Source organism: Rhineura floridana, chromosome 5, assembly GCF_030035675.1.
Source record: "Rhineura floridana isolate rRhiFlo1 chromosome 5, rRhiFlo1.hap2, whole genome shotgun sequence".
Classification (NCBI taxonomy): Eukaryota; Metazoa; Chordata; class Lepidosauria; order Squamata; family Rhineuridae; genus Rhineura; species Rhineura floridana.
The window spans coordinates 184,558,067-184,585,899 of NC_084484.1; the positions used below are offsets into that span (position 1 = coordinate 184,558,067).

At 43.8% G+C, this 27,833-nt stretch overlaps 1 protein-coding gene across 6 annotated transcripts in view; it reads right to left on the minus strand.

The window, feature by feature from the left end:
* The window catches only part of SLCO2B1 (solute carrier organic anion transporter family member 2B1), a 166,389-nt gene that overhangs the window by 31,545 nt on the left and 107,011 nt on the right, over nt 1-27,833 (minus strand). For all 6 annotated transcript variants that reach the window (XM_061629125.1, XM_061629128.1, XM_061629129.1 and 3 more), the window contains 4 exons: nt 27,602-27,764; nt 25,557-25,766; nt 19,454-19,552; nt 4,048-4,178 (listed from right to left, as the gene is read on the minus strand). In XM_061629125.1, the coding sequence (XP_061485109.1) occupies nt 4,048-4,178; nt 19,454-19,552; nt 25,557-25,766; nt 27,602-27,764 (603 nt within the window). The remainder of the gene's footprint in view (nt 1-4,047; nt 4,179-19,453; nt 19,553-25,556; nt 25,767-27,601; nt 27,765-27,833) is intronic.

Genomic DNA, 27,833 nt, shown 5'->3' on the forward strand with positions numbered 1-27,833 from the left:
TGGGAGAAAACGGAGGCAAAATGGGCGTTGAGCAGTTCTGCCTTTTCGTTGTTATCTGTCAACATTTTGCCATCCTCATTGAGCAGCAGTCCCACCATTTCCTTGGTCTTTCTCTTGCCTCGAACATATCTGAAAACCCCCTTTTTGTTGTTCCTCGCTTCCCTCGCCAGCCTCAGCTCATTCTGGGTTTTAGCTTTCCTTACGCTATTCCTGCAAGCCCGAGCCGCTCGTCGGTACTCTTCCTTGGTGATGCATCCTTCCTTCCATTCTTTATACATGCTCTTTTTTATTTTTACCTCCTCCACCAGTCTTCCGTGTAGCCACATTGGCTTTTTCCGATGTCTTCCATTTTTCTTCCTCTTTGGAATTGTTTGCGATTGCGCTTTTTGTAATATGTCCTTCATGAACTCCCACGCTTCTTGGGCTCCTTTTTTGTACTCCCTCTGAAAGAGCAGGTCCGTAGTCTGGGGATGCTCCTGGATCCATCTGTGTCACTAGAGGCCCAGGTGACCTCCGTGGCTAGGAATGCCTTTTACCAGCTTCGGCTGGTAAGACAGCTGCGGCCATTTCTGGACGGGATAGCCTGACCTCTGTTGTCCATGCACTGGTAACCTCCAGGCTTGATTACTGTAATGCATTCTATGTTGGGCTGCCTTTGAGGTTGGTCTGGAAGCTGCAGCTGGTGCAAAATCCGGCGGTGAGACTGGTCATTGGGGCAGGTTATTGCCAACATGTCACTCTGCTGCTGAAAGAATTGCACTGGCTGCCCATTTGCTGCCGGGCCAGGTTCAAGGTTCAAGTCTTGGTGTACAAAGCCCTATACAGCTTGGGACCAGGATACCTGAAAGATCGTCTGATCCCTTATATACCCAGTTGATCACTGCGCTCTGTAGGTGAGGGCCTCCTGCAGATACCATCTTATCAGGAGGTCCATTCCGCACAACATAAGAAGTGGACCTTTAGTGTGGCAGCACCTACCCTGTGGAATTCCCTCCCCTTAAATATTAGGCAGGTACCATCTCTGTTATCTTTCTAGAGCCTATTGAAGACCTTCTTCTTTCAACAAGCCTTTTAAGTTGAGACTTTATTCCAAGTCTGAGTCTGTGTTGGAATTGCTTTTTAATATATTTTAAAATCTTTTTTTTAAATAATAGGTTTTTAACCTTTTTTTAAAGATGTCTTGAAAGCTTTTAAAAATGTTTTAAAAGATGTTCTGTTTTAATGTATTTTATAGTCTGTTTTTATGATGTTTTACAGTGTTTTTAGTGCTTTTGTTTGCCGCCCTGGGCTCCTGCTGGGAGGAAGAATGGGATATAAATCAAATAATAAATAAATAAATAAATAAAATAAAACACACATTACACGGAAGCATGTGTATAAAGAGGGAGAGATTTGGAGTAGAGAAGTAGCAGGTGACTATGCTTAACTTCTGCCCCACCCACTGTGTTTCTTCTACAATTAATTCTTCGTTCAGCTGCTTTCCACCCCAAACCCTACAAGGTTCCAAGGGTTTATGAGGATAAACATGTCTGGAATTCTTTCAGGAGAAGCAGTTGTAACAGAAAAGCAGAGGAGATGGGGAAAGGGTTAAGCATTCTTCCCCTCCATCATTTCCTCAGCTCCAACGTGCCTCCTCCCAAAGTAGTTTTTTCCTTAGATGAAATTACTTATGTGTAAGATATTTGTCGGTAAGTGGTCACTTGGCCTTGGCAAAACTTTGCAGGCCTTTTGACTGAAGTTTCTACTGAAAACGCAGGTGGAGAGAAGGCAGGAAGAAAGCAATTACCCAGCCTGGGAAGCGGCCAGGACATCAGTCTTATCACTGCTACTCTTACAAAGCGTGCCATGGGATTGTTAACAATCAGGGGCGACCAGGATCTTGGCTTTATGTCTCACTGGAAAAGAGTAATTCATTTCAAATGCTGCTGGCTTCTTCACGCTTCTTGCAGCAAACAGTTTGCCAGCAATCATTCTGCAGAGCTCACAGAAACAAGCACTTCCTCCCCAGTACAAGAACATGCTTGCTTGAGCTGATCTTTTGAGGAAACTGCCCATAAACAAGGGGGAGGCAATTTAGGGAACAAGTAAGTCTCCTCACCCTTTACAGCCCAACTTTACCTTCTCTAAGGCTGCATCCAGATCAGAATCATCCTTAGTTTTTGCACTGTCAGCTACAGAAAAGTGCATGAGGTCTTGCCCCACCCACTCCACATCCCATGACTTGTCACCTATCCTTCTTTATTTTAGTGCTCTTCCTTGTTCTCTCCATGAAACTCAGCTATGCTTTCCCCATACGGGAATCTTATTCTGTCATGAGACTCACACCTTCTTCTGCCTTCGTGACCAGAACTCTTTCTTTTGAAGATTTATGGTGAACTTACTCAAGAACAGATTGGTATTCAGCTCATATGCTTGCCCACTTCATGATTCTGTGATCCAGCTGTTTCTCAAGTCTGTCACAATACAAGCCCACTCATCCACCCATCTGCACCACAAACTTTTGTGAAATGTGGTCAGTGGATAAAATGCAGAAGAGACCAGGTAGGGATACAACAGAGCAAACTCATCATTTGTGAGTGTGCTGCTTCCCAATGACTGACTGCCTCTTCCCTGACTGACTAGAGGTGTGGCTTGCTTCTTGGTAAGGAGGCTACCATCAAAGGGCTCTGCCCTCATGCCTCACCTGGTCATTTCTTTGGTTCCTACTCTTGTTATGGCTGTGGGTTAATGGCAACTCCTGCCCAGTCTATCCTGCTGTCAGTCACAGCCTGGGTCTGATGTGAGGGTTTATAGCCTTCATTGTGATCTCCAACCATGACAAGTTCTGTTTCCCATTTGATATTAAAATGGCACCTTGGTTGTAAAGGCTAGCTGGGTCACAGGAGGTGCAGGGGACGGTGCCTGACAGCTGGACCCACTTGTCCAATAGGAAGTCTAATCTCCTTGGTACCTGATCTGGGCCAATAATCAAGAGTGCTTCTGAGTAGGGATAGGGGAGAAATTCAATTCAGTTCACATTTAAAGCTGAATTTATCAAATTCTCACTGTACAAACATCATGAGAACTGAAACACAGCCATCTTTTGAAATTCGCACATATCCGAATTTTGTAATGCAGTTCTTCGACTAAATAATGTTTACAAAAATGCATATGTTAGGGGAACAAGTGCATAAAAATGAATATCGTAGTGAAAATAACATACAAAAATTTATTTATTTATTTATTATTTATTAATTTTATATCCTGCCCTTCCTCCCAGAAGGAGCTCAGGGTGGCAAACAAAAACATTAAAAGCACTTTAAAACACCTTAAAAACAAAACTTTAAAAAGTATTAAAATAAAACATCTTTAAAAACATATTAAGATGAAACATTTTAAAAACATCTTAAAAAACAACTTTAAAAACATCTTTAAAATCAATTCTAGCACAGACGCGGTCTGGGATAAGGTCTCTACTTAAAAGGCTTGTTGAAAGAAATGCATTCTTTTTGGAGAAATAACATGCAAAAATGTGTGCGTTAGGAGAAATTCTCACTAAAATGCTAGAGAATTTTCATGAGGTTTTTCCAAAGAAAAATTCTGAAAATGAGAAACTGAGAGAACCAAAACTGACAGAACTTTCCATCCCTAATGGTAAGTCAGATTTGTGCACGTGGAACAACAGCCCCCTTCCATCCCTACTTCTGAGCATTTGCTGCCCTTCTCACCGTTTACCCAGGATAAAGAGTCCACAAGTAGACAGAGCAAAATATCCTGACAGTTACCATCACATTCGTACTCTGTCCTTCCTCCAAGGGACTCAGATGGCATGCACAGATTTCCCCTCTCTTTATCTCTACCCTGTGAGCTAGGCTGAAGTGAGTGAGACAGGGCTGGGCCCAACACCACCCAGGAGAGCACGGATTTGGATTCAGGTCTCTCCAGTCCAAGCCCAGCACTCTATCCACTATGCCACAGTGACTCTTGCTCCAGCATTTTGACTTCCCTTACTTTCCATTTCAGGAGGAAAGGGCTTGTGCCTTAAGCTGTTCTCAGGTAGGTTCTTACCTCTTTAGGTAGTTCTCTTGGGAAGAAGAAATAAGGGATTGAAGCAATGGCTACCACACTGCCTGCACATATGAAACCAAGCCACCAGGCTCCAACCCATCGTGGATCTTTGTTGGTGATGTGAATTTCCGCTGAAACACAAGTACATAAAGGAGCTGAAAAGTATTCTGGGCTTTTGGTGGCTGCTGGACCAACTCCCAGAGGCCTCAAAAGCCACCACAGAGCTGATGGCCTACCCTTTGTACCAAGAACATGGGAAATTACCTTGTACAGAGTCAGACTACTAGGCTGCCTAGCTCAGTACTTGAACTTCCAAGATCTGAACAGGGAAGTTCACGAAAGATGCTCTTGGAGGTCACTGATTCATAGGGTCGCCATAAGTCATAGTTGACTTGGAGGCACATAACAACAAGCTCAGTACTGTCGACACTGACTGGCAGTGGCTCTCCAGGGTTCCAGATGGGAGTCCTTCCCAGCCCTGCCTTAAGATGCTGGGGATTGAACCTAAGACCTTATAAGACAAGCCTGCTATGTCGGGCCAGTGACCATTCTAATCCAGTATCCTGTTCTTGCAGTGGCCAATCAGATGCCTGTATGAAGCCCACCAGCAGAACTTGAGCACAACAGCACTCTCCGCGCTTGTGATTCCTAGCAAGTGGTGTAGAGAGGCATACTGCCTCTGACGGTGGAGACAGAACACAGTCATTAGTGAAGGGATCCTGGTAGTGGGTGACTCGATCACTAGGAACATAGATAGTTGGGTGTGTGATGGGTATACAGGGTTAATTGCTTACCTGGTGCAAAGTCTGTGGATGTTGCCTGTAATCCAGATAGCCTGCGAGATAGTACTGGGAAGGAGTGAGCGGCCATAGTGCAGGTTGGGACCAATGACATCGGGAAATAAAGTTCCGATGTCCTGGCAGCAAAATGTAGATTGCTAGGTAGAATGGTGAAAGCCAAGGTAGCTCTCTCTACAATGCTACTGGTTCCACACACAGGGCCAGCTAGACTGGTGCATCTACCAGGCTCTCTAGATTATGGGTGACATCTGCAACCTTCACGACAGGATTGGACTGTGAAAAAAAAACTGTCTTCAAGTCGATCCCAATTTATAGCGACCCCATGAATAGGGTGTTCATGGTAACCGGTGTTCAGAGGGGCTTTACCATTGCCTCCCTCTGAGGCTAGTCCTTCCCAGCTGGCCAGGTCCTGCTCAGCTGGCCACAGCTGCACAAGCCAGCCCCTTCCTTGTCCGCAACTGCCAGCTGGGGGGCAACTGGGCTCCTTGGGACTGTGCAGCTTGCCCACGGCTGCACAGGTGGCAGGGCACGTAACCCCTGAGCCACTCCCTGTGGGGGTGATCTTTAGCTGGCCCTTGATGCCCAGGAGACACGAGCGGGGATTTGAACTCACAGTCTCTGGACTCCCAGCCAGGCTCTCCTCCTCACTGGGCTATACCAGCTCTATTTGCCTAAATATCAGGCTTTTACCCTGCATTCAGATCACTGAGACTTAAGACTTAATAAAATAAGAAAAGCACAGCTCATGTCTTATTTCTGTTATTTGGGCTGATTGCAGGTGTTTCCACCACTCACCATATGCTCAGAGGCACGTTACCAAATTCTTCCAAGCTACACAGGAAGTGGATTGACTGTGAAAGACCAACCCAAATTGTGTTTGCATTTTGACAAATTTGTAGGGCAGTACAATATCTCAGAAAGGAGGTCAGGTCTCCTGCTCCCCTGGTGCATTCACTATAGCTGCCCAATTTCCCTGCTTTTTAAAGTTTGATAGAAATATCTGTTGGGTATAGGTACATTGTTAAACCACAAGGTTTTTTTCCCGTTAGTGAATTTCTCTGCTTTTAAATCCAAGAGGTAAGAAATGAGATCCTGTCCAAGTTTGCTGAGAATGGATTTATCATTTGCATGCTTACTGAGTTCAGAGGGATCTGCAATCATGCTTAGGATAGGTGAAACTGACCACAGGGGAGCAGGAGAGGAGAAGAGAAGAGGGAGGGAGGGCTGAAGTGGGCAGGGGAGGAGGAAGAAGGAAGAAGGGACGGAAGAAGGGAGAGGAGAGGGGAATGAGGGGAGTGAAAGGAGACAGTGGGAAGGAGAGGGGAGAGGCAAGTCTGATCATTTGCATGATTATTGAGTTCATTGGGATTTACCCCTGTACAATCATGCTTAGAATAGGTAAAACTGACCATGGAGGAGGAGGAGGAGACAGGACAGGGAAGAGGGAGGGGAGGGGAGGGAGAGGAGAAGCAGGGGGAAGGGGAAGGAGGGGGAGTGGGCAGGAGCAGGAAAGGGGGCACGAGTGAAGGTATAGGAGAGAGGAGGAGGTAAAACTGACCATGGGGGAGGAGGAGAAGGGGGGAGGGAAAAGGGAGAGGGAAGAAAGGAATTAGAAGGGGAGGGAGAGAGATGAAGGAAGGGGAAGGAAAGGGGCAAGAGGGAGGGGATAGGCAGGAGGAGGAGGGGAGGTCAAGTTGATCATTTGCATGCTTTTTGAGTTCAATGGGATTTACTCCTATACAATCATGCTTAGGGTAAGTGAAACTGACCTGGGGGAGGGGCAGGGAGGGGGAGAAGGGGGATGGAAGAGAGAAGGGGAGGAAGGGTAGGGAAGGGGGGGAGGGGAGAGGGAGGGGAGGAGATTGAGTGGGGGCAGTGGGCAGAGAAAAAACCCTTTTCCTTTCCAAAAGGAAAACACTGTAAACAGTATCATTGTTTTTCAGGGTTTCCCCCACCTTTTTATTCTACAACAGGTGCATGTAGCCTCCCACCCAAATTTAAAAACAAAGCTGTCCCTGGCCACATCCACACCAGACCTTTATTTCACTTTGGACAGTCATGGCTTCACCCAAAGAATCCTGGCAAGTGTAGTTTGTGAAGGGTGCTGAAAGTTCCTAGGAGATGCCCTATTCCCCTCAGAGCTACAATATCCAGAAAAGGGCCTGACTGTTCAACTCCTCTGCCACTGGAGCTCTGTCAGGGGAATAGGAGTCTCTTCACAATACTCAGCATCCTTTACAAACTACACTTCCCAGGATTCTTCAGGGGAAGCCATGACTGTCTAAAGTGGAATAAAGGTCTGGCATGGGTGTGGCCACCTGATTAGCCAAACCAATCAGCTGTGAGTCTGGCTTTTAGAACACTGACAGTTGGTTCTTATTGAGCATGCCCAACATAATAATAGACTTCAATGTTACAATTCTTAAATTAATTAAAAATCAGCCAGGCATTTTTTAACTTTTAAACTGCAGAAGATGAAGGTCAGAGTATGGGGCAAGGTCAGTAATAGGATTACAGGTACTCTGTGAACATGGCTGATTTTTAATTAATTTCAACAAATTATAAGACCAATGACAGAAGAAGTCCAAGAGGGGTCTGGATTTTTCTTCTTCTTCTTTTGCACTTTGAACTCTTGATTCTCTTTGACTGTTTTGCGTATCACCATGAAAACTTAGAGGGTTGTTAGGCAAGTGTTCCTGAGTTCAGGACTATAAGTTTTGTAAAGTTTTGTTTTGAAATGAACTTATGGGAAACAGCAGAACGGCATGGGGGTATTTTCAATTTACCATTGTGGAACACAAAAAATCGACGCTGGCTACAGTATACAGCCATTATAAACCTAACATTACATTATAAACCTTACCCTACTGAAGCAACTGCTGCCTTGAGCCTCGTAAGTATAAATATCCAAATTCTCTCACATGTCATCTTCTGGACACCAGATTTCTCTCTTCCTCACTAGAGAACTAGTTACGTGTCCACAGTGTAACACATGAAACCACAAGGCACCATTCAGATCAAGATTTTACATATATATAAAAATGAAGTTTTGGGTGTTTAAAAAAATGAAGGGCCGCTTTTGTTTAGGTGAGATAAAAGCCACCTGAGTCAAAGTCATTATTGATTCCTTTCCCCTCAGAATACATTGTTTGATGTCTTTCTAGCACACACCTACAAGGCAGGTTATAGTTATAGCAAACAGGCTGTCTATGAAACTGACCTCCAAGAAGTAAATGAATTTTATTAAAGGAATCACAAGCCAATGGTGAAGTTGATTTCTGCTCGAACACGATCTCTGCTACACTAAAATGTAACTGCTGCAGGGGTGAGACTGTGCTGGGACCATCAGGGGCAGGTTTTTCCACCTGCTTTGCCCCCTCACCCCTGCTGCTCTTAGTGACATTGTTCTGGGGACTGTCCTTTACCAGGAAGATGAATGCTTTTGGGGTTTAGCTGTTGTTGCTTTTTAGAAATGCTAGCACTTTGTTGGCTTGAATTTTTGTAAATTGTATTGTATTTATTTGTCTTGTGTATTTGTGTTTTTCTATTTGTGTCTAAGCCGCCTTGGGGGCCTTTTTGGCCAAAAGGCGGCCTAGAAATAAACTATAACATAACATAAAATCACTTTGTCAGGGCAAGGTGAGAATGTAGAGGTATGGCCAACCAGTAGCCCAAGGGCCAAATCATCTTCCATTTGAAAAATGGTTTAATGGTCAAAGAGTTATAGCTCTAAAAAAGTGAGGAAGTGGGAAATGATGGAGGCGGCAACTAACAAACAGAAAACTTTTTTGGCCTCAAATTCAAGGAACTCCAATAGATGTACCCTGAAATGAATTGATATGTGCTTTGTGATAAGCAAATGGAAGGACTTCTTTACATTCTCTTCTCTTGTGAAGACCAAAGAGCTGATTGGTTGCTGTTAGACCTTGTTGCAACAAACAGGTCTATGAGGGCTGAACTACTGCTATGGTATATGTTTATGACTAAGGGCCCCTGCAGACTGGTGTCTTATTGCAGGGGTATTCTGCAACATCTTCTTGACACAATAAGGCTGTGGGCACACTAGTCGCCTACAGCAAAGCATTTTCATTCGCCACACCTGGCGGAGGAATGGGTTGATTTGCCAATCCGTTGTGAAATCTCCTTGAAGCGAATTAAGGCTGCAAAAGCGCTAATCACATCAAACATTTCCATTAGCCACACCTAGAAGGGAAATGGGTTGATCTGCCAATCAGTTGCAAACTTTCTTTAAAGCTGGACTTTTAAAAAATGCACTCAAGCTGCTCGTGCCAGGTTTTACAGTAAAAAGGGGTGGAGTTTGACTAGCTTCATGAGGCCCTGTTTTCGGAAGGGAGAGGTGCAGATGTACTGGAACTGACAGAACAGGGAGTATGTTTCTACTGGATAAAAAAAAGAAATTCAGGTTGATCCTACCAGGGTTTACAGTAAAAGGGGACAGGGTTTGACTTAGGGTTGCCAGGTTCCTGGCCTGAGACTGATCCTGTATCTTTAGGAGAAGAGAAAGCCAGCCAAGTGCAGGTGTTCTTGCAACACTGTAATGGGAAAAACCACAAGGTGGAATTCTCCCTTCCCCCTGCACAACTTTTAAAGATACAGAAGATCTCTTGGAGGCTGGGCCTGGCTCAGGCCAGGAACCTGGTGACCCTAGTTTGACTAGCATCATGCCCCCCTTTTCATGTGTAGACACACTGGAACCAGCAGAACAGTAAGTGTGTCTCTACTTTAAGAGTGCATTAATGGTGGATTTATTCTGTTGTAATGTGTTCTGTGATGCTTCCCCAATTTTGCTATCAGAAGTGGCTATAACACAACAAAAGTGGAACAAAAATAAATCAGAACATTTGTGGTATTAAAAGTTATGGGATTTCAGCAGGAAGTTATGGAATATGCACTGACTGGAAATGAAGCAGCGTAACTGCCCCCAAACATTTGCAGGCACAAACTGTATTGAAAGTGGGATTGCATGTGACCACCCCAATTGAATCATGAGCAGAAATCATGATGAATGCACAGTAGGGCCCCGCTTCCCGGCGCTTCGCTAATGCGGCAGCTTTCGTTTTCCATTTCAAAGGCGATTTTTGCTCTTTTGTGATGTTTTCGCATCATTTTCACGCGACGTGGCCCATTATAGTCAATGGGGTTCCGCTTTACGGTGATTTCCGCTTTACGGCGGGGGCCTGGTCCCTAACCCACCGTATAAGCGGGGTTCTACTGTACAATAAAAGTGACCCATGAGTTTTGCTAAACTGCAGCAGATATCCTATGCTGCAGTTCCTATTGGCTGAAATCAGAAATAACTGATTGTGAAATCACAAATAAGTGGGCCCATTCTTTCTGGCCGAAATCCACATGAGGATGGGAGGTTTGTGAGCTGCATAGTAGCAGCTGGGATCTTGCTGTGCATTTCTTCTTACCTGATGCTGCAGAGGCCAAAAAGAACTACAGGAACTTTTTTGCTGTCACCTGCTGCTTGAAGTACAGATTTGCAGCTGCTACCTGTTAGCTGAGGTATTGCAGTGCACCCAATTTGCTGCTGCCACCTCCTGGAACAGTTTCTGTTGCAACGCTCCCACATTTTTGCATGTTCATGGAACAAGCAAGGGACCCCAACCCACCGACAGCATCCTTCAGTTAACCACGAGTAAGGCCAAAGGCCACAGACTCTCATTGGCACTTCTAGACATTGGGAGATGAGCAGTCTTGAACTCGAGGGTATCTTTGTGGTTTTGTCTCTGTTACTAATTTATTCTTCATGTTTTTGTTGTTTGCAGGGGTGTAGCTGTCCAGGGTGTCAAAGTGGTTGGGTCTTAGACCCCTTACTTTTTGAGGAGCCAGATACCAGCAGGGTCCCTATGTCTCCAGCATCCTATTAGCCAATCAGCATGGAAGCAAGAGTGTGCTGGACACTGACATGCCTCCTTGTCCTTTCCTGCTGATTGGAGCCAACCAGAGTGACAGGAGGTGAGCCAGCCTCTGAAAATGCTCTTCGCAGTAGCTAACCCTCTCCTCTTCCATGCTGATTGGGTCCATGGGGTGTCTGTTGTTGACAGAAAAGGCATTAACAAGGATCTCATTCTCAACCCAGCAGCAAAAAAAGAAAAGGGGGATGGAGATATGCATTTTTGTTCCAGCCCAAAGCCAGGAGTAAGGGAAGAGAAATGAATATGCCTAAGAATGTGTGTGGTGCAGCCCACACCAGAGGTTAGGATCAGGAATTTCCATGCTTAAGTTTCCTCCTAAAACTCCTAAGCTCTGCCCAAATGCATTTACTCCAAGTCTAGTATGGCAGCCAAGAAGGGAAACTCAGCAAAGGATGCTCCTTGGCTTACCTCTTTTTCTAAGTAAGTGTGGGAGGAGGAGGGGGTGACACAGAGAAGGGGATGACAAAATCCCTATCCTCTAGAACAGCCTTTCCCAATCAGCGTGCCTCCAGATGTTGTTGGATCACAACTCCCATCTTTCCTGACCATTGGCAATGCTGGCTGAGGCTGATGGGAGTTGTGGTCCAACAACATCTGGAGGCACACTGGTTGGGAAAGGCTGCTCTAGAAGGTGGCAATGTTCAAAAGGTTACAAATTCCTATTCAAAATGAGTGTCTGGCCTGCTTAGAGAGTGTCATTTCCTTAACTTAGGAAAAAACAGGCTTTGTCTTAACCCAGCAGCAAAAAGCCCCCAAAGAAAGAGAGTGGGAAGGGGAAGCCTATGTACCCAGCAGTTTTTTTAAAGTTTGTTTTCCTTTATTGCTGTAGGTAGTAGTGTAGTGGCAAATTCAGAAGTGCAGGGTCTCTTCATGATAGTCACAGCCATGCCCCCTTTTCCACTTTCCCTTGTCTCCCTTGCTTTCCATGTCATCTTGCAAGTCCATGCTCCATTACATCCCTAGGAGCCAATCAGCATGAAATGGAAGGCTCTGTGTTAGCTACTGCAAAGAGTCTTCTAAGTGGCTAACACACCTCCTTTACTTTGGCTGGCTCCAATCACCATGGAAGGACAAGGACTCTTCTCAATGCCCAACACACTCCCCTTTCATGCTGATTGGCTCATGCATAGGGACCTGACTGGGACTACGACTCAGACAACTACACTCCTGATTGTAGGGCTACCCCAGACAACTACACCCCTGATTGCAGGGCTTTCTGCATGAGTCATGCAGGCTTCAATGAGTGTCAATTGCAAGCATGCCTTTATTAGTTCCTACTTCCGAAAGCCAAGACAAATTGTGGACAGTGAGAATTCCGTAACTGCATCATCAAGCAGTTTGGTAGCAGCACGAGATAATGTGTAGACACTGAATTCAGTAATTGAAGCAATAGCGCTGACAGTGAGAAAGAGTGGCCAAATGGTGACAGGGACAGAGAAGCAAAAAGCAATATTCAAGATGGCCAAATTATTCTATAATATCAGCAGATTGTATAATCTTAGAAGTGGCTTGGCAGTGAGGGACGTGGCTGTGACTATTATGAAGGGACCCTTTACTTCTGAATTCGCCACTACAATACTGGTTGTTGGTTATCTTGAATAGTGTTTTTTGGCCATATCTAGGGATGGGCAAATCTGTCAATTTTAGTTTCTCATTTTTCCAGTCTTAAATTCTCCTTTCCACATTAGTTTGAACTTTTTTAAAAAATAGAAAGTCTTCATGAAAATTCATCAATATTTTATTGCAAATTATGAAGCTCACTGGGTGACCTTGGGCCAGTCACTGCCTCTCAGCCTCATGAAAACCCTATTCATAGGGTCGCCATAAGTCAAAATCAACTTGAGGGCATACTCCTAATATACACAGTTTTGCAAAGTAATGTTTCCTAATATATTGCATTGGTGTATGTTATTTTCAATAATATATGCATTTTAATGTGCACTTTACCCTATTATATGCTTTTTTGTACACTCGGCTGGAAAACTGCTTTGCACAATCCAGAGAAGTATGAATTACAAGGGGTGGCTACATTTCAGTTTGCATTTTGTTTCAGAAAGTGTGAATTAGTGAGGCTCACCTTTACATGCAAACTATTTTGAATTTCTGTCCCATCCTTAGCCATATCTCAAGTGTGTATGTGAGGGGGTGTGCATGGAAGATTTCTACCAAAACATCCAACTTGGATGTTTTCCTAACAGGTTTCCTAACCAGGCGCTTGAGCCGAAACAGAATACAAAAACAGGAAAATAACTCCTAGATCAGGGGTGAGGAACCTTTTACCTGGTGGCAACTTTATCTCCTCCCCGCCACTCCTATGGGCCAACTTTGACAGATAGGCAGGACCACCTACCTGTCATCATTGTGAGGTGGGAGGAGCAAGATTGACCTCCCTACACATCAACTGATTTGTAGGGAGATTCCTCTGTTCTTCTTAGCATTGGGTTCAGGTGTGTGAAAGAGTTCCCTGGAGGGAACTCTGTGCACGCCCATATCAAGCAGGACTGACCTCTCCTCGCATCAGGTGATGTGCAGAAGGTCCATCCTGCTTATCGCTGGATTCGGGTGCGCATGCAAGTTCCCTGCAGGAAATAAACAGGATTGACCTCTCCATGCATCAGCAGATGCGCAGACAGGTTAATCCTGATTAGTGCTGCATTCAGATATGCAACAGAGTGCCCTTCTGATGCACAGGAGGTCAATCCTGCTTTATACAATTCCGAAGCTCACAACTAGATGGCTCTTAGGTGCTTGGGAAGATGTGCAAGGTGGCTTTGCAGGTGCTGCTTGGCAAGCACTGCCGTTACCTGCCCCACACTTGTTGTCATATATGATCTTGTATGACGTCAGTTGAAGGACAGGAGGGCATAACTTGTTGTTCAGTAAAGCAAGCTATGAGACTCACAGACAGGGTTTTTAGCAGAGAGAAGGAAACCTGAAACAAAAGAGTTAAGCAGAGCAGAACAGAGCGCCAGGTTTGTCAAGGTCAGCAGCTGGTTGGCAAGGGCAACCGGGTAGATAAGAAGGGAACTCACAGAAGTTCTGGTGTGGGGGAAAGTCGTTTGTAGAGAGAACTGTGTTTAATGTATTTTGTCAGTAAAGACTCTTACAAGATACTTGCCTGGCCTGGCTTATTTACTGGATCTATTCAGCACCAGAATTTCTTACTTGTACGGTATCTATACGCACGCACCGACAGGGGTTATGGGCCCAGCTTACCATACAAAGTAAGGGGTTCCGGTGTCGTGTAAGTACGTTGTTGCAGAGGAACGAAAGAGCAAGAAAGAGGCAAGTAAAGAGTGGACAACATGGCTGTAAACCTGTCATCCGGGATGCCGATGGAGAGACTGAATGCTGTAAATTACTCCAGCTGGAAATGGAGAATGAGAGCAGTTCTGATTAAGGAAGATTTGAATGATGTAGTGGAAAAAACCCCTCCGGCAGCTCCTTCAGCAGCGTGGACGAAGAAAGACGAGAAAGCAAAGGCTTTTATTACTCTGGGGCTGTCTGATTCTCAACTGTTGCTAGTAAGTAATGAGCCGCCAGCTAATCAAATGTGGGAGAAGCTAAGAGCCGCTCATGTGCAGCAAACCGCAGGGAGCCGGCTGTGTTTAGCGCGGAAGCTTTATCAGATGCGTTTTACAGATGAAGTGACTATGACAGAGCATCTGGCTGAATTTCATAGATTATTTGCTGAGCTTCAAGATAGAGGAGTACATCATAGTGACATTCAGATGGTCTATATACTGTTATCTTCTTTTGATCGAAAATGGGATGTACTGGTCTCTAGTTTGGAAACTTTACCAGACGGAACTTTAACTCTGGACTTCGTAGAGCAGAAACTTCAACAAGAATGGAACAGGAGACAAGAAAGTAAAAGGACTGAGTTAAAAGAGACTGAGGCTGTACAACAACAACAATATCAAAGAAACAGGCAAGAGAATAAAATATGTTATTTTTGTGGGTCCCGGGGACATATACAGATACATTGTTTAAGTAAGAAGAGAAGTAACAGGGACTTTGGAAGTCAGAGACCAAGTGTGAACTTTATTACTAAGGAGGATAATAAACTAATTAACTCTAAATGGCTGTTAGACAGCGGAGCTTCAAACTGTTTGATTAATGACGCAAGCTTGTTTTACACATCAAAGCCAGTGCAAGAGAAGATCTACCTGGCTGATGGCTCGACTCAGGATGCAATTGCAAGAGGCACGCTCAGGTTAAGTAATTTGAGAACTATATTGACAGATGTGTTATTAGTTTCTGGTTTAAAATATAACATTCTATTAGTGAGAAAACTAACTCAAATAGGTTGTAAAATTACATTTGAAGGGAATAGATGTTTTATATGGAAAGATGATGAAATCTGTATGCAAGGGAAATTACAGAACTTAATGTATATGGTAGAAAGTAAGCTTGATGAACCCACGTGTGCCTGGATAGGAGTAAATAAAAATATACACGAAAACTGTATACATGAATGGCACAGAAAATTAGGGCACGCACATTTTGAGAAAGTGAAGAATACCCCAAAGCATAGTCAAGATTTGAAACTAACACATTGTGAGCATGTGGATGAATGCGAGGTATGCTATAAATAAAAAATGACAGTGGCACCTATCAATAAGAGCTGTGAAAGTACTACCACTAAGCCCTATCAACTCATTCATGTGGATTTGGCTGGACCTCTCCAGTGTTCAAAAGGTGGGGCAAGATTTTATTTAGTGATTGTAGATGATTTTTCCAGATTTACACATGTATTCTTGTTGAAAAAGAAAAGTGAAGCAGAAGATAAATTAAAGGCATTTATACAGAGGACAGAGACACAATATGGGGTTGTTATCAAAAATATCAAATCAGATCAAGGAGGAGAATTCACGGACTTCCGGGAAGGGTGACTTCGCTTGTGCCTGCTTTTGAGACGGGCTCCCGCCTCAGAAGAAGCTTTTTCAGATATAAATCAGTCAGAACATTTTTTTTTTTTTGACTGATGAAATTTTTCCCGGGCAGGGAGAAACGTAGAGATCAACCTCAAAAGCCTGTTTTTGTTGGGAGGACTGGATTTCATTAATTTATGAGAAAAGGTCCAGCCAGCAATGCCGGACGGACTTCCGAACAAGCTCTATCTGATTAATGCGACACGTTTATCTTTTCTTCAAAGAGAAAACGGACTAACAGGCAAGCACCCTTCTTTCTATCTTTTTTTTTTACTTGGTTTAAATTGTTGCAGCAAAAAGAGATTTGTCAAATGACTCAGCTTTAAAGAACTTCTGGGTGAGCTATAACTCTTCTCTGTTATTCACGAAATTAACAGCTTATCTCTGCTTCTATTGCAAAAAGCTGTCCTGGAAGTGCATTCTAAAGATATAAACAGAAGAGGGATTTCTATTCCGAGGAAAAAAAAATAAAAAATATGAACTTTGGAACATTATATTGTCTGGGACTATTCTCTTTTTGGTCTATTTTATTTTGACGAATCTGCTTCTTCACGACGCCACTAACTGTTTTGATGCTGGGAACTAAATTTGTTTTGTATTCTTGAACATAGAGAGATAAGGCAGGCTGCTCTGTTTATACTGTGATGTCATCAAGCCTGGAATATTAACCCAATTGTTGCTGAAATAAGAAGTGGTTCTTCTTTATTTTTGTTTTGTTTTCGTGGTTTTAAAAATGGCAATCAAGAAAGTGGCTGAGAATCTGGAAGTAATTATGTTTCAGAAAATAATGGATGAGATTGAGATAACGAAACAAACCCTGCGACAGGGCAGTAAGGAGCTGAAAATTGAACTGAGCAAAATGACGCAGGAGCTTAAAGAAATAGGGGATCCTGTGAGAGAGGAGAATGAGATCAGAGATGAGAAAAGAAAAAATAAAGGGAAGATACAAGCCCTGGAGATTGGAACAAATGTGGAATTGGAAAAAGATCTGGAGTTTATGGATATTAGAAATAAAATCTACTGTTTGGAATTTAACGTTATCTCTGAAGAAATTAATGAAGATATTAGAGATAAAGTTATCAATGGCTTGGATAATTTTCTGGACTGGAATGACGTGATGGAGCTTGATATAGAGAAAATCTATGGAATTAACTGCAGCCATGTGACAATGGAAAAACTCTCAAGAGATGAGCCAGTGCATTTTGTAAAAAAGAAGAACAGAGATATGACTTTACAACAATATTTCAGCAACTTATTCAGAATCGATGGCAAGAAAATATTTGGGATAGAGGAAATTCCCATCAGATTCTTATTATATGACTATGGCTATGACAGCAAGATTATTATGGAATACTGATAATAGAAGATTGGACACTGAAATTACTGGACTTAACAGGACTATTGAAGATGGAAGATGGAATTAATATGGATAATGGAATAATGGCTATTGAAATTATTGGACCTAACAGATTTTGATGAGATGGATTAATCGATATGTTTATTTGGACTATGGTTATGACAATAAGATTATTATTATTATTAACGAGATGGATTAATCGACATGTTTATTTGGAGAAAAATTGATAGATATATTTCTTAAAGAATTGAAACCTCTCTTTGACTTTTTGTGGAAAGAATAAAGTAATGTTTATGAGATTTGATGATTAATTAAGATAACTACTGGAGGAAAGTGATTTTATAATATAATTTAAGAGACAGGATTGTTATATATTGTAGACCTATAACTGATCTGCGACAAATGGGAAGTCAACATTTTATTTTTTTGTTTAACCATTTTTGTTTTGTTTTGTTTTTTGTCTTTGAATGTTTTATGATTTTGTTTTGTTTTATGAAAATTTGAATAAAAATTATTGTAAAAAAAAAAAAGGAGGAGAATTCACCAGTAATTCGTTTAAAACATATTTAGAAAAGAAAGGAATAATACAAAGTCTCACTGCTCCTTTCTCACCATCCTCCAATGGAACTGCAGAGAGGAGGAACCGGTCGCTGCAGGATTCAATGAGAGCCATGCTGGCTGATGCAGACTTGAATAACACCTATTGGGGTGAATGTATTCTGTACACTGCTTACATTCAGAACCGCCTTGTGCACAGAATAATAGGCATGTCTCCCTATGAGAAATTGACAGGAAGAAAACCCAGGGTAAAACACATAGAGAGTTTTGGAGCAAAATGCTGGGTGCATGTTTCAAAGCAGAAAAGGCATGGTAAATTGGCCCCAAGAGCTCAGGCAGGTCGTATTTTGGGATTTCAGAATTCATATTATAGAATTTGGTTGCCTGAGAAACAACAATTAGTGTTCAGTAGAAGCATAAAGGTGATAGATAAACCTTGGAAAGACAGTCAAACAGTAGTACTTGATGATACAAGCAAGCAGGAAGCAGCAGATGTTCCTTTTGGTCATCAAATACCATTAAGAACCGCATTGACTGACTTAATTCAGAGTGGCAAACGTACTGTGAAAAGACAGAGGAGTGAAGACATAGCAATGCAAGATAAAGAAGTGCCAGGTACAAGCGCAGGAACAAGTGCAGAATCATGTGCAGGACCAAGTAAAATTGAGAGTGATGAAGAAATGGAAATAGATAGTGTTAGACGGTCAGAAAGAAAAAAGAAAGGAAAACCACCTCATAGATTCACATTTAACTTTACACAAAAGAATGATGAGACAGATGAATATCCTGTACAATGGGAAAAAGAAGGATCAATAGACAAAGAAACTATGGATCTAATGTGGAAATACTGTATTGAAGAATGAAATATATATGAGTGTTATCAAATAAAGGTCAACAAAATGCTGTATAACTTGTATGAATAAAGAAAACAAAAATGGAAATGTAAATAGATACTGTAATGAAACAAAACCATGTACCAATATGTATTGCAATAATAATGGAATGGAAATTGATATTGTATAATTGGAAAAAAAGAAACATGTAGTTTTGTGATCTGTGAGTCCCAGGTGGGGGCTGTTGTTCAGTAAAGCAAGCTATGAGACTCACAGACAGGGTTTTTAGCAGAGAGAAGGAAACCTGAAACAAAAGAGTTAAGCAGAGCAGAACAGAGCGCCAGGTTTGTCAAGGTCAGCAGCTGGTTGGCAAGGGCAACCGGGTAGATAAGAAGGGAACTCACAGAAGCTCTGGTGTGGGGGAAAGTCGTTTGTAGAGAGAACTGTGTTTAATGTATTTTGTCAGTAAAGACTCTTACAAGATACTTGCCTGGCCTGGCTTATTTACTGGATCTATTCAGCACCAGAATTTCTTACTTGTACGGTATCTATACGCACGTACCGACATAACTTGCCCAAAATGGCCTCATGGACCAAACAGAGATGTGAATTCTGTTCACAGAAAAGTTCATGCCAGTGTATAAATATCTTCATTTTAAAATTGTGTTTCACATCCCATAGTTCCTCCCTGTCAAGGATGTCATTCTCTCAGTAAGACCTGGCTCTTTTGAATGCAGCTCCTACATGTGCAGGTTCCATTTGCTTGTCTATGTCTCTCTCTATGCTTGCTTCTAAGAAGCTTGAATGCCGAGTGGCTTAGGACTGAGGTCACAATCCTCCACTCCAAGACAAAGGAAGGCCAATAGTGCTGACCAGCATTATGGAAATGTTTACCAGAAGTAATGTGTAGTCATCATAACAGTAGATTCCAGCCCATTTATTCTCTCATGAAGCATGTCATACAGAAACTTTATTAACTCACCTGCAGAAACTTTATCAATGTCAACATAAAAGCTTAACATGGCCGACCCCACCATGAATGCTAATGCAGGACCAAGCGCAGATGTAGCAAAGAGGATTCCTGTAAAAAGAAAACAAGAATTCTGCTCAACTGGCAAGAATTCAAGATTTATCCTGGTGATTTGGAACAATAAGATAGATTCACACAACCCACCCTTTTCCAGGGGTTTCCAACCCTGATGTGTTCAGTGAACTTGGTTTGGGTATGTATGCATAATCCTAGTCTTGTAAAAGGGATAATGTATATCCAGATCACTAGCAATTCCATACTTAGGATAATGCTGGGAAATTCCTGTCCATGCTGGCTAAAAAGGTCAATTTAGGCTGAGGGGTAAAAAGCTTTCCCTTAAATAAAAGCCTGCTGATGAAAAGAACATTCACAAACAATGGGCAAACTAGATGTGATGCTGAAGCACAGTGGTTGTTTTTAAACATGTGAATTTATTTATTTTATTTTTTATTTAAACATTTTATATCCCGCCCTAGTTCTTAGAATTCAGAGCGGCGAACAAATAAGACAATGTCTAATACAAATCAATATAAAATTAAAAGATAAAGTTAAGAAAATCAATTATACAATAGTTATAACAATTTAAATGTTAATTTTAAAAGCTTGAAGAAACAAAAATGTTTTTAACTGACGGCGAAAGACCGTGAGTGAGGAGGAACATCGGATCTCTGGTGGCAGGTTATTCCATAAGATGGGAGCTATGCACGAAAAAGCTTTGTTCCTAGTATTGGAGTGGCGGATTATAAAGGTAGATGGAATGATGAGAGAATGTTCGAAGGATACTCTTGTCGGTCGCTGAGATTTAAATTCCAGAATACGGTTTGATAGATATATTGGTGCTAATCCATGTAGGGCCTTGAAAGCTAATACCAAAATTTTAAACTGGTGTCGAAATGAATAGCTGGGAGGGGGAGCTTACTGTAGCTTGTAGGGAGTTAACCCTTTCCTTACCCGCTGTAGTCCCAACAAAACTTGCTCCCCTGTGGCAGCCCCCAAAGGCAAGCTCTCTCAAAACGACTTCAAAAATCAGCAATCTAAACATAAGACCAACCAATGTCAACCTTAGGTCTCAAGCTGACAGGTTATGAACCTTGGGGTGGGTGCCATGTTTGAATATGAGGCTGCAAGGAGTCCCTCGACAGGCTGGCTTTGCAGCTCACTTTGTGTACTTAAAGGGGCCCTTATCCCCAGGCAGTAAGAACAAGAGTTCTTCTATGTGCTCTCCCTTCCAGGAGTAGTTGCCGTCTGTGGGTGCTCAGATGACTTGTTTATACAGGTCTCATCCTCATTGGTTTGCAGGGAGGTCAGATGACTTTGGTTACTTATTGAGCATTCACTCTGATTTGTTTACAGGGAGGTTATAAGACAGTGTGTCAAAAAGCAAATGTTATCCCACACTTTCTAGTGCATATCCCCATCACTTTCCTTATGGCAAAAAGTTCAATCTTTTGGAAAAGGAGGCTCATTGTGCAAGACTTCTCAGTCTTTTATTTTGTTCCAGCAAGGATACCTCCTGCCTTCCTGCAGCTTTCCAGATCCAGGATGTATCCTTGAGCTCAGCAGACTAAGGACAGAGACACACTCCCTGTTCTGCCAGTTCCAGCGCATCTCCACCTCACTCCTCTGAAAACAGGGGCACACGATGCTAGTCAAACCCCACACCTTTTTACTGTAAAGCCTGGTGGGAGCAGCTTGAGTGTTTTTTTTTTAAAAGAAAATCAGGTTCAAAGAGATTTCGCAACTGATCGTCAGATCAACACATCTCCCCTCCAGGTGTGGCCAATGGAAATGCTCTGCTGTAGGTGACTAGTGTGTTCACAGCCTATGTCAAGCTACACAGCATCGAGCCTGGATTGGCAATCACCTGGAATGAGCCAGAATCAGTTGTTTTGCATTGGCCCTGCCCACAGCAGATTCTCCCAGCACGGTTGTCCCCAGAGAACACTCTGCTGCTGCTGCTGCTGCTACTGCTGCTGCTAAGAATACAGGAAGCTGCTTTATACCAGGCAAGGCCATTTGCTTATTATTTATTAATGTATGAATCACCTTTTACATAAGAATTATTATTATTTATTATTATTTAGTTGCATTTCTAAACCGCCCTATAGCTAGCAGCTCCCAGGGCGGTGTACAACATGATAAAACCACAATATTTAAAATACAGCAAGTGTGTATTGCGCAGACAATATAAAACATTATATAAACAAAGTAAAAGAAAACTAGAAATAAAATAAATAAGATTAAGAAGCATAAAATACATTAAAATGCCTGGGTGAAGAGGTGGGTTTTTACCTGGCGCCGGAAAGATGACAGGGAAGGCGCCAGGTATATCTCATCTGGGAGGGCATTCCATAATTCGGGGGCCACCACCGAAAAGGCCCTAGATCTTGTTACTGTTCTCCGGGCCTCTGTATGGGTTGGGACCCAGAGAAGGGCCTTAGACGTCAAGCGGAGTGAACAGGTAGGAACATAGCGAGAGAGGCGTTCCACCAGATATTGCGGTCCAGTGCCGTTAAGGGCTTTATAGGTAAGGACCAACACTTTGAATCTGGCCCGGAAACATATTGGAAGCCAGTGCAGTTGGGCCAGAATAGGTGTTATGTGGTCGAATTTCTTCGTCCCAGTAAGAACTCTGGCCACAGCATTCTGCACTAGCTGAAGTTTCCGAATCGTTTTCAAAGGTAACCCTACGTAGAGAGCATTACAGTAATCCAATCTAGAGGTTACCAGAGCGTGAATAACTGAGGCTAGGTTCTCCCTGTCCAGATAGGGTCGTAGTTGGGCTACCAGCCGAAGCTGGTAAAACGCATTTCGTGCCACCGAGGCTACCTGAGCCTCGGACAGAAGCGGATCTAATAAGATCCCCAAACTACGGACCTGTTCCTTTAGGGGGAGTGTAACCCCATCTAGGGCAGGTCTGACATCAACCATCTGAGCAGAGGGCCCCCCAACTAACAGCATCTCAGTCTTGTCAGGATTGAGTTTCAGTTTGTTCACTCTCATCCAGTCCATTATTGCAGCCAGGCAGCGGTTCAGTACAGCAACAGCCTCACCTGAAGAAGATGAAAAGGAGAAATAGAGCTGTGTATCATCAGCATATTGCTGGAAATGCACTCCATAACTCCTGATGACCTCACCCAGCAGCTTCATATAGATATTAAAAAGCATGGGGGACAGAACTGAGCCCTGCGGGACCCCATATTGGAGCACCCAGGGACTCGAGTAGTGTTCCCCAAGCATCACCTTCTGGAGACGATTCCCAAGATAGGAGCACAGCCGCCGCCAAGCAGTGCCTCCAACTCCTAAATCCGCGAGTCGCCCCAGAAGGATACCATGGTCGATGGTATCAAAAGCCGCCGAGAGATCAAGGAGAACCAACAGAGTTACACTCCCTCTGTCTTTCTCCCGACAGAGGTCATCATACAGGGCGACCAAGGCTGTTTCTGTACCAAACCCCGGCCGAAAGCCGGATTGAAATGGATCCAGATAATCAGTTTCATCCAAGAGAGCCTGGAGTTGGCGAGCGACCACGCGCTCTAGAACCTTGCCCAGAAATGGAACATTTGCTACCGGCCTATAGTTGTTAAAGTTATCAGGGTCCAAGGAGGGCTTTTTTAGGAGCGGTCTCACTATCGCCTGTTTCAGGCAAGGTGGGACCACTCCCTCTCGTAATGAGGCATTAATCACCTCCTTGGCCCAGCCGGCCGTTCCATTTCTGCTAGCTTTTATTAGCCACGAGGGGCAAGGGTCCAGAGCGGAAGTGGTCGCCCGTATCTGTCCAAGCACCTTGTCCACATCCTCGAGCTGTACCAACTGAAACTCATCCAATAAAACAGGACAAGACTGTGTTCTGGACACCTCATTAGATTCAACTGTTACAATATTGGAGTCAAGGTCCCGACGGATGTTTATGATCTTGTCTTGAAAATGCCTCGCAAACTCATTACAGCGGGCCATTGATGGTAATATTGCGTCTGGAGAACCAGAGTGTAAAAGTCTCTGGACAACCTTATAAAGTTCCGCTGGGCAGTTACAAGATGACTGGATGGAGGTAGCGAAGTATTGCTTCTTCGCCATCCTCACCACCTTCACATAGCGTTTCGTGGAGGCCTTCACAAGTGCATAATTACAGCCGTCGGGAGTTCGTCTCCATTTACCCTCCAACCGTCTCCTTTCTTGCTTCATCACTCTTAGCTCCTCGGTAAACCAAGGAGCCAATTGAGCTCTGCAATGGAGAGGGCGCACCGGGGCGATTGTGTCAACTGCCCGGGTCATTTCCGTGTTCCACAGAGTGACCAGGGTTTCGACAGGATCGTCAGTTTTATCAGCCGGAAAATCCCCCAGAGCCCTCTGAAATCCTTCAGGATTCATTAGTCTCCGGGGACGGACCACCTTAATTGGTCCTCCACCCTTGCAGAGGGGAGAAGACGATGTGAGTCTAAATCTCAAGAGGCGATGATCTGTCCATGACAAAGGAATAGATGTAAAATTCCTCACTCCCAGATCACCTCCCCCCATTCCAGTGGCAAAAATCAAGTCTAGAGTATGTCCTGACACATGCATTGGGCCAGTAACAAATTGAGACAGCCCCATGGCTGTCATGGAGGTCATGAAGTCCTGAGCTGCTCCAGACAAGGCGGTCTCGGCATGGATGTTGAGATCCCCCAATACCAAAAGTTTGGGATATCGCAACACCAAGTCCGAGACCACCTCTGTCAGCTCAGTTAGGGAAGCTGTTGGGCAGCAGGGTGGACGGTACACCAACAGTATTCCCAGTCTGTCTCGCTGGCCCAACGTAATGTGCAGACACTCCAGGCCATTAGCCACTTGGATGGGGTGCCTAACAAGAGAGATGGAACTTCTATAGACCACAGCGATTCCCCCTCCCCGACTCTCGGATCTACCCAGATGCTGAAGCGAATACCCAGGTGGGCACAACTGGGAGAGATTAATACCTCCCAGATCGCTCACCCAGGTTTCGGTAATGCATGCCAGATCGGCCGCCTCATCCACGATTAAATCATAGATGAGGGAGGTTTTATTATTTACCGATCTGGCATTAAAAAGCAGCAACTGGAGATCCGAGAGTTGGCTGGTAGAACTACCAGCAATCCTGTGGATGTGATGAGGACCGGAACACGGCACAGCCACCAGTTGTCTGGGCCGAGTTCCCCTTAACTGGCATGTCCTCCTCACAGCGCCATACCTCCCATTACCCGTCACTGCGCTGATTGGGGCCCCCTCTGGTCTTCCCTCCCAACACCCTATCCTCTCCCCCAGGCACATAATAAAAATAAAATAAATAAAAAAATTCATACTCCATACACAATCACACACTCATTCATACAACCATTCATACACCCAAATAGCACAGCAATAACAGCAGGGTCCCAAGAGCCACGAATCGCAACAGTGGCAGCTGTAACGTCAGGAGCTCAGAAGCGATGAAGTTATATCCTGACCTTCCTCCCAGTAGGAGCCCAGGGTGGCAAACAGAAACACTTTGCGGAGCATCTTGAAGAACATAAGAACATAAGAAGAGCCTGCTGGATCAGGCCAGTGGCCCATCTAGTCCAGCATCCTGTTCTCACAGTGGCCAACCAGGTGCCATTTCAAGGGGACGTATACTAATAAATAATACTAATCAGAGCCTCAGGATAGAGGGCCTTTCTCATCGCTTGTTACCTAGTCCTTTTTTTAAAACTGGAGATGTCAGTGGGCACCTGATGAACCTGGGACCTTCTTCATGCAAAGCAAGGTGCTCTGCCACTGAACTATGGCCCTCCCTCCTTGCTCCTGGAGTCCTTGCTCCTGCTGTGGCTTCAGAAGTCCTGGCAGAACTGACAGCAGGGGTATCCCTGGAGCCTCCCGTGACTGAACGGGGCCCTTCCCAGCCTACCTCTGCAGCATCTCAACAGGCAAGAACTTTAATGGCTTCTCCCTCCCTCCTTCCCTCCCTCTCTTCCCCAGTTCACGGCACTCTTTTCCCATTCTCAGGTGCATCACAGATCACAATTCAAGCAGATTGGGTCAACCCTTGCTTCTGGCACCTTACCTATATAGAGAGGGGAGTTGCTCTTGCTGGCAAAATCATCAATGTATGAGATCCCAAAGGGCTGGATGGGCACCCCACCGATCCCTAGCAGGGTCTGCCCGAGTAAGAGCAGTGGCAGAACAAACTGGCCTTCTCTCTTTTTGGATTCACTGCAGACTTCTCTCTCCTTCCGGCCTGGGATACATATATCTGTAATGTTGCTTGCCAAACCTGTAGAGGCAAAAGGAGATAGCATGAGGCTGCCGTACTTCTTTGCCAATCTGTTTTTTTTTTAGCATTGGATGAACTCTCCTTGGAATTGGGCATAGCAAACTGAGCTACTGAACAACAAAAACATGATTCCGCCCCCGAGGCTGAAACAAAATCTCTCCCTCTCCCACACACACATCAATTTTGCCACCTGGTAACACACATTTAAATGGGAGGGAGGGAGGGGTCAAATCAGTGTGATGCTTCTCTCAGGAGTGGGTGGCCACTGTCTTCTCTTACCTCCTCATCTCCTCCCAGCTCTCTTTGGAATGATGCTACCACAGCACATAGTAGTGCTATACTGAACAGTTTGAGTGCTGTTTTTTTCAGCCATCTGAGGGATGTGGAAAACCAGATATGCTTTCAAAGTCTGGATAAAAGTTTGGTGTGAGCAAAATTTGGATAAAAAAATTTTTTTGACGCATGGTGAAAACTATTTTTAACCAGTGACTCACTATTTTAGGATATTTTCCCTGACGTATTAATACTGCTGCCTTTGTTGGTTTCCTCCAGCAGCTTGACTGCCTCATCTAGGCTGTGCTATCCCCCCTCATGGCTGCCCAGAGGAGCCACAGGGAGTTCATGCCAGTGGCACTGGACTAGCTAGGCCCATCAGTCTGGCTGAGCTTTGTCGGCTTTGGAGGCAGTTCTTCAGTTATGCCAAGATTCATCTGGGAGGGGAGAAGAGGAGAATCTGCCCCAGCATGACAGCATGTCCCTAAAACACTGCTTGAAGCCCTCAACTTTAAAGTCATACTTTTCTTGGCCAACTGCCTATTTTATGCACAAGGAGCGATTCAGCCACAAAACGCAGGTCTGAAAGGTGAAGGGTCTGTGCCCAAAGCTACTGCATTCCATCCTCATGTATTTGATGGCTGGTAGACACTGGCCATGGCAACTGTGAAATTAGTAACTGTGAGGGTATGTGATAGCTTTTAATGTTTTTAAATGTTCTAAATGTTCTAGATGGCTTTTGAATTGTTTTAAAGTATATTTTATGATTGTGTTGTTTTAACTTTTTGATATTTGCTGCCCTGGGGTCCTTTGGGAGGAAGGGCAAGATAAAAATTTAATGAACAAATAAACAAAGAAATAAACCTTGGAGAGGAACCCAAATATTGCATACCATTTTAACTCTGTAAACTTCTCTAGAATCAAATTTCATAAAGGGCAGTATAGAAATTCTTTAAATAAATAAATGGATGTGCAAGCTTATTATGTTTTTATATTGCATTCATTTTACTGTAAGCCAATTTATTTATTTATTTATTTTATTAGGCCAATAAAAATGTGGTATAAATGATAACTAAACTAGACACATTTGTTTTGTCGCACCATCATTTCTGGTCAAACAGGGTTTGCAGGTTTTTTGAGATAATATAAAAACCTCTAAAATCTGTTTCCCAGAGGTGAACTGAGTGTACACACCACAAGCAGTGATCCCATTTCAACCCCCTTCCTTTTAAGTGCCAATGGGAATTTGTTTCCCTCAGGGCAACTGCCAATGGAGGAGGGGGCTTTTGGGGGGGGGTCACAGATGGGGAGAGGAGGGGAAACCCACTGTCATTGTTGCCTGCTAGACATTTGACAAAATGTGTAGTTAGGCCCTCAGGATCCTTCATTCCCCAGCAGACTGGCTTAAATGGGGTGTGTGGGTCAATATTTAACTCTTGGTTTAATCATCCTTAATTTTCAAGCAAGTGGGGAGGGAATCAAGAGCTTTCCCCTCAATCCCAAATGTGAAACTGCCTTATGGGGAAAAAAACCCCAAGAAGAACATATATAGAAGCCCTTACCAGAAATGGAGCGATCATATTCGTAGGGTCCCATTATAAAATGAGGAAGAGAGATGACGAGCCCAGCCATGGAGACGAGGATGGCACCACAGCCGATGAAGCGGGGCCGGTGCACTCTGCTTCCCATGTAACTCACAAAGATGATCAGCACCGTGTTTCCCACCTGGGTGGCAAGATGAGAGGTTGAGAGGCCTCTTAAAATGCTGCAGAAGCTGCATCCTTACGAAAGATA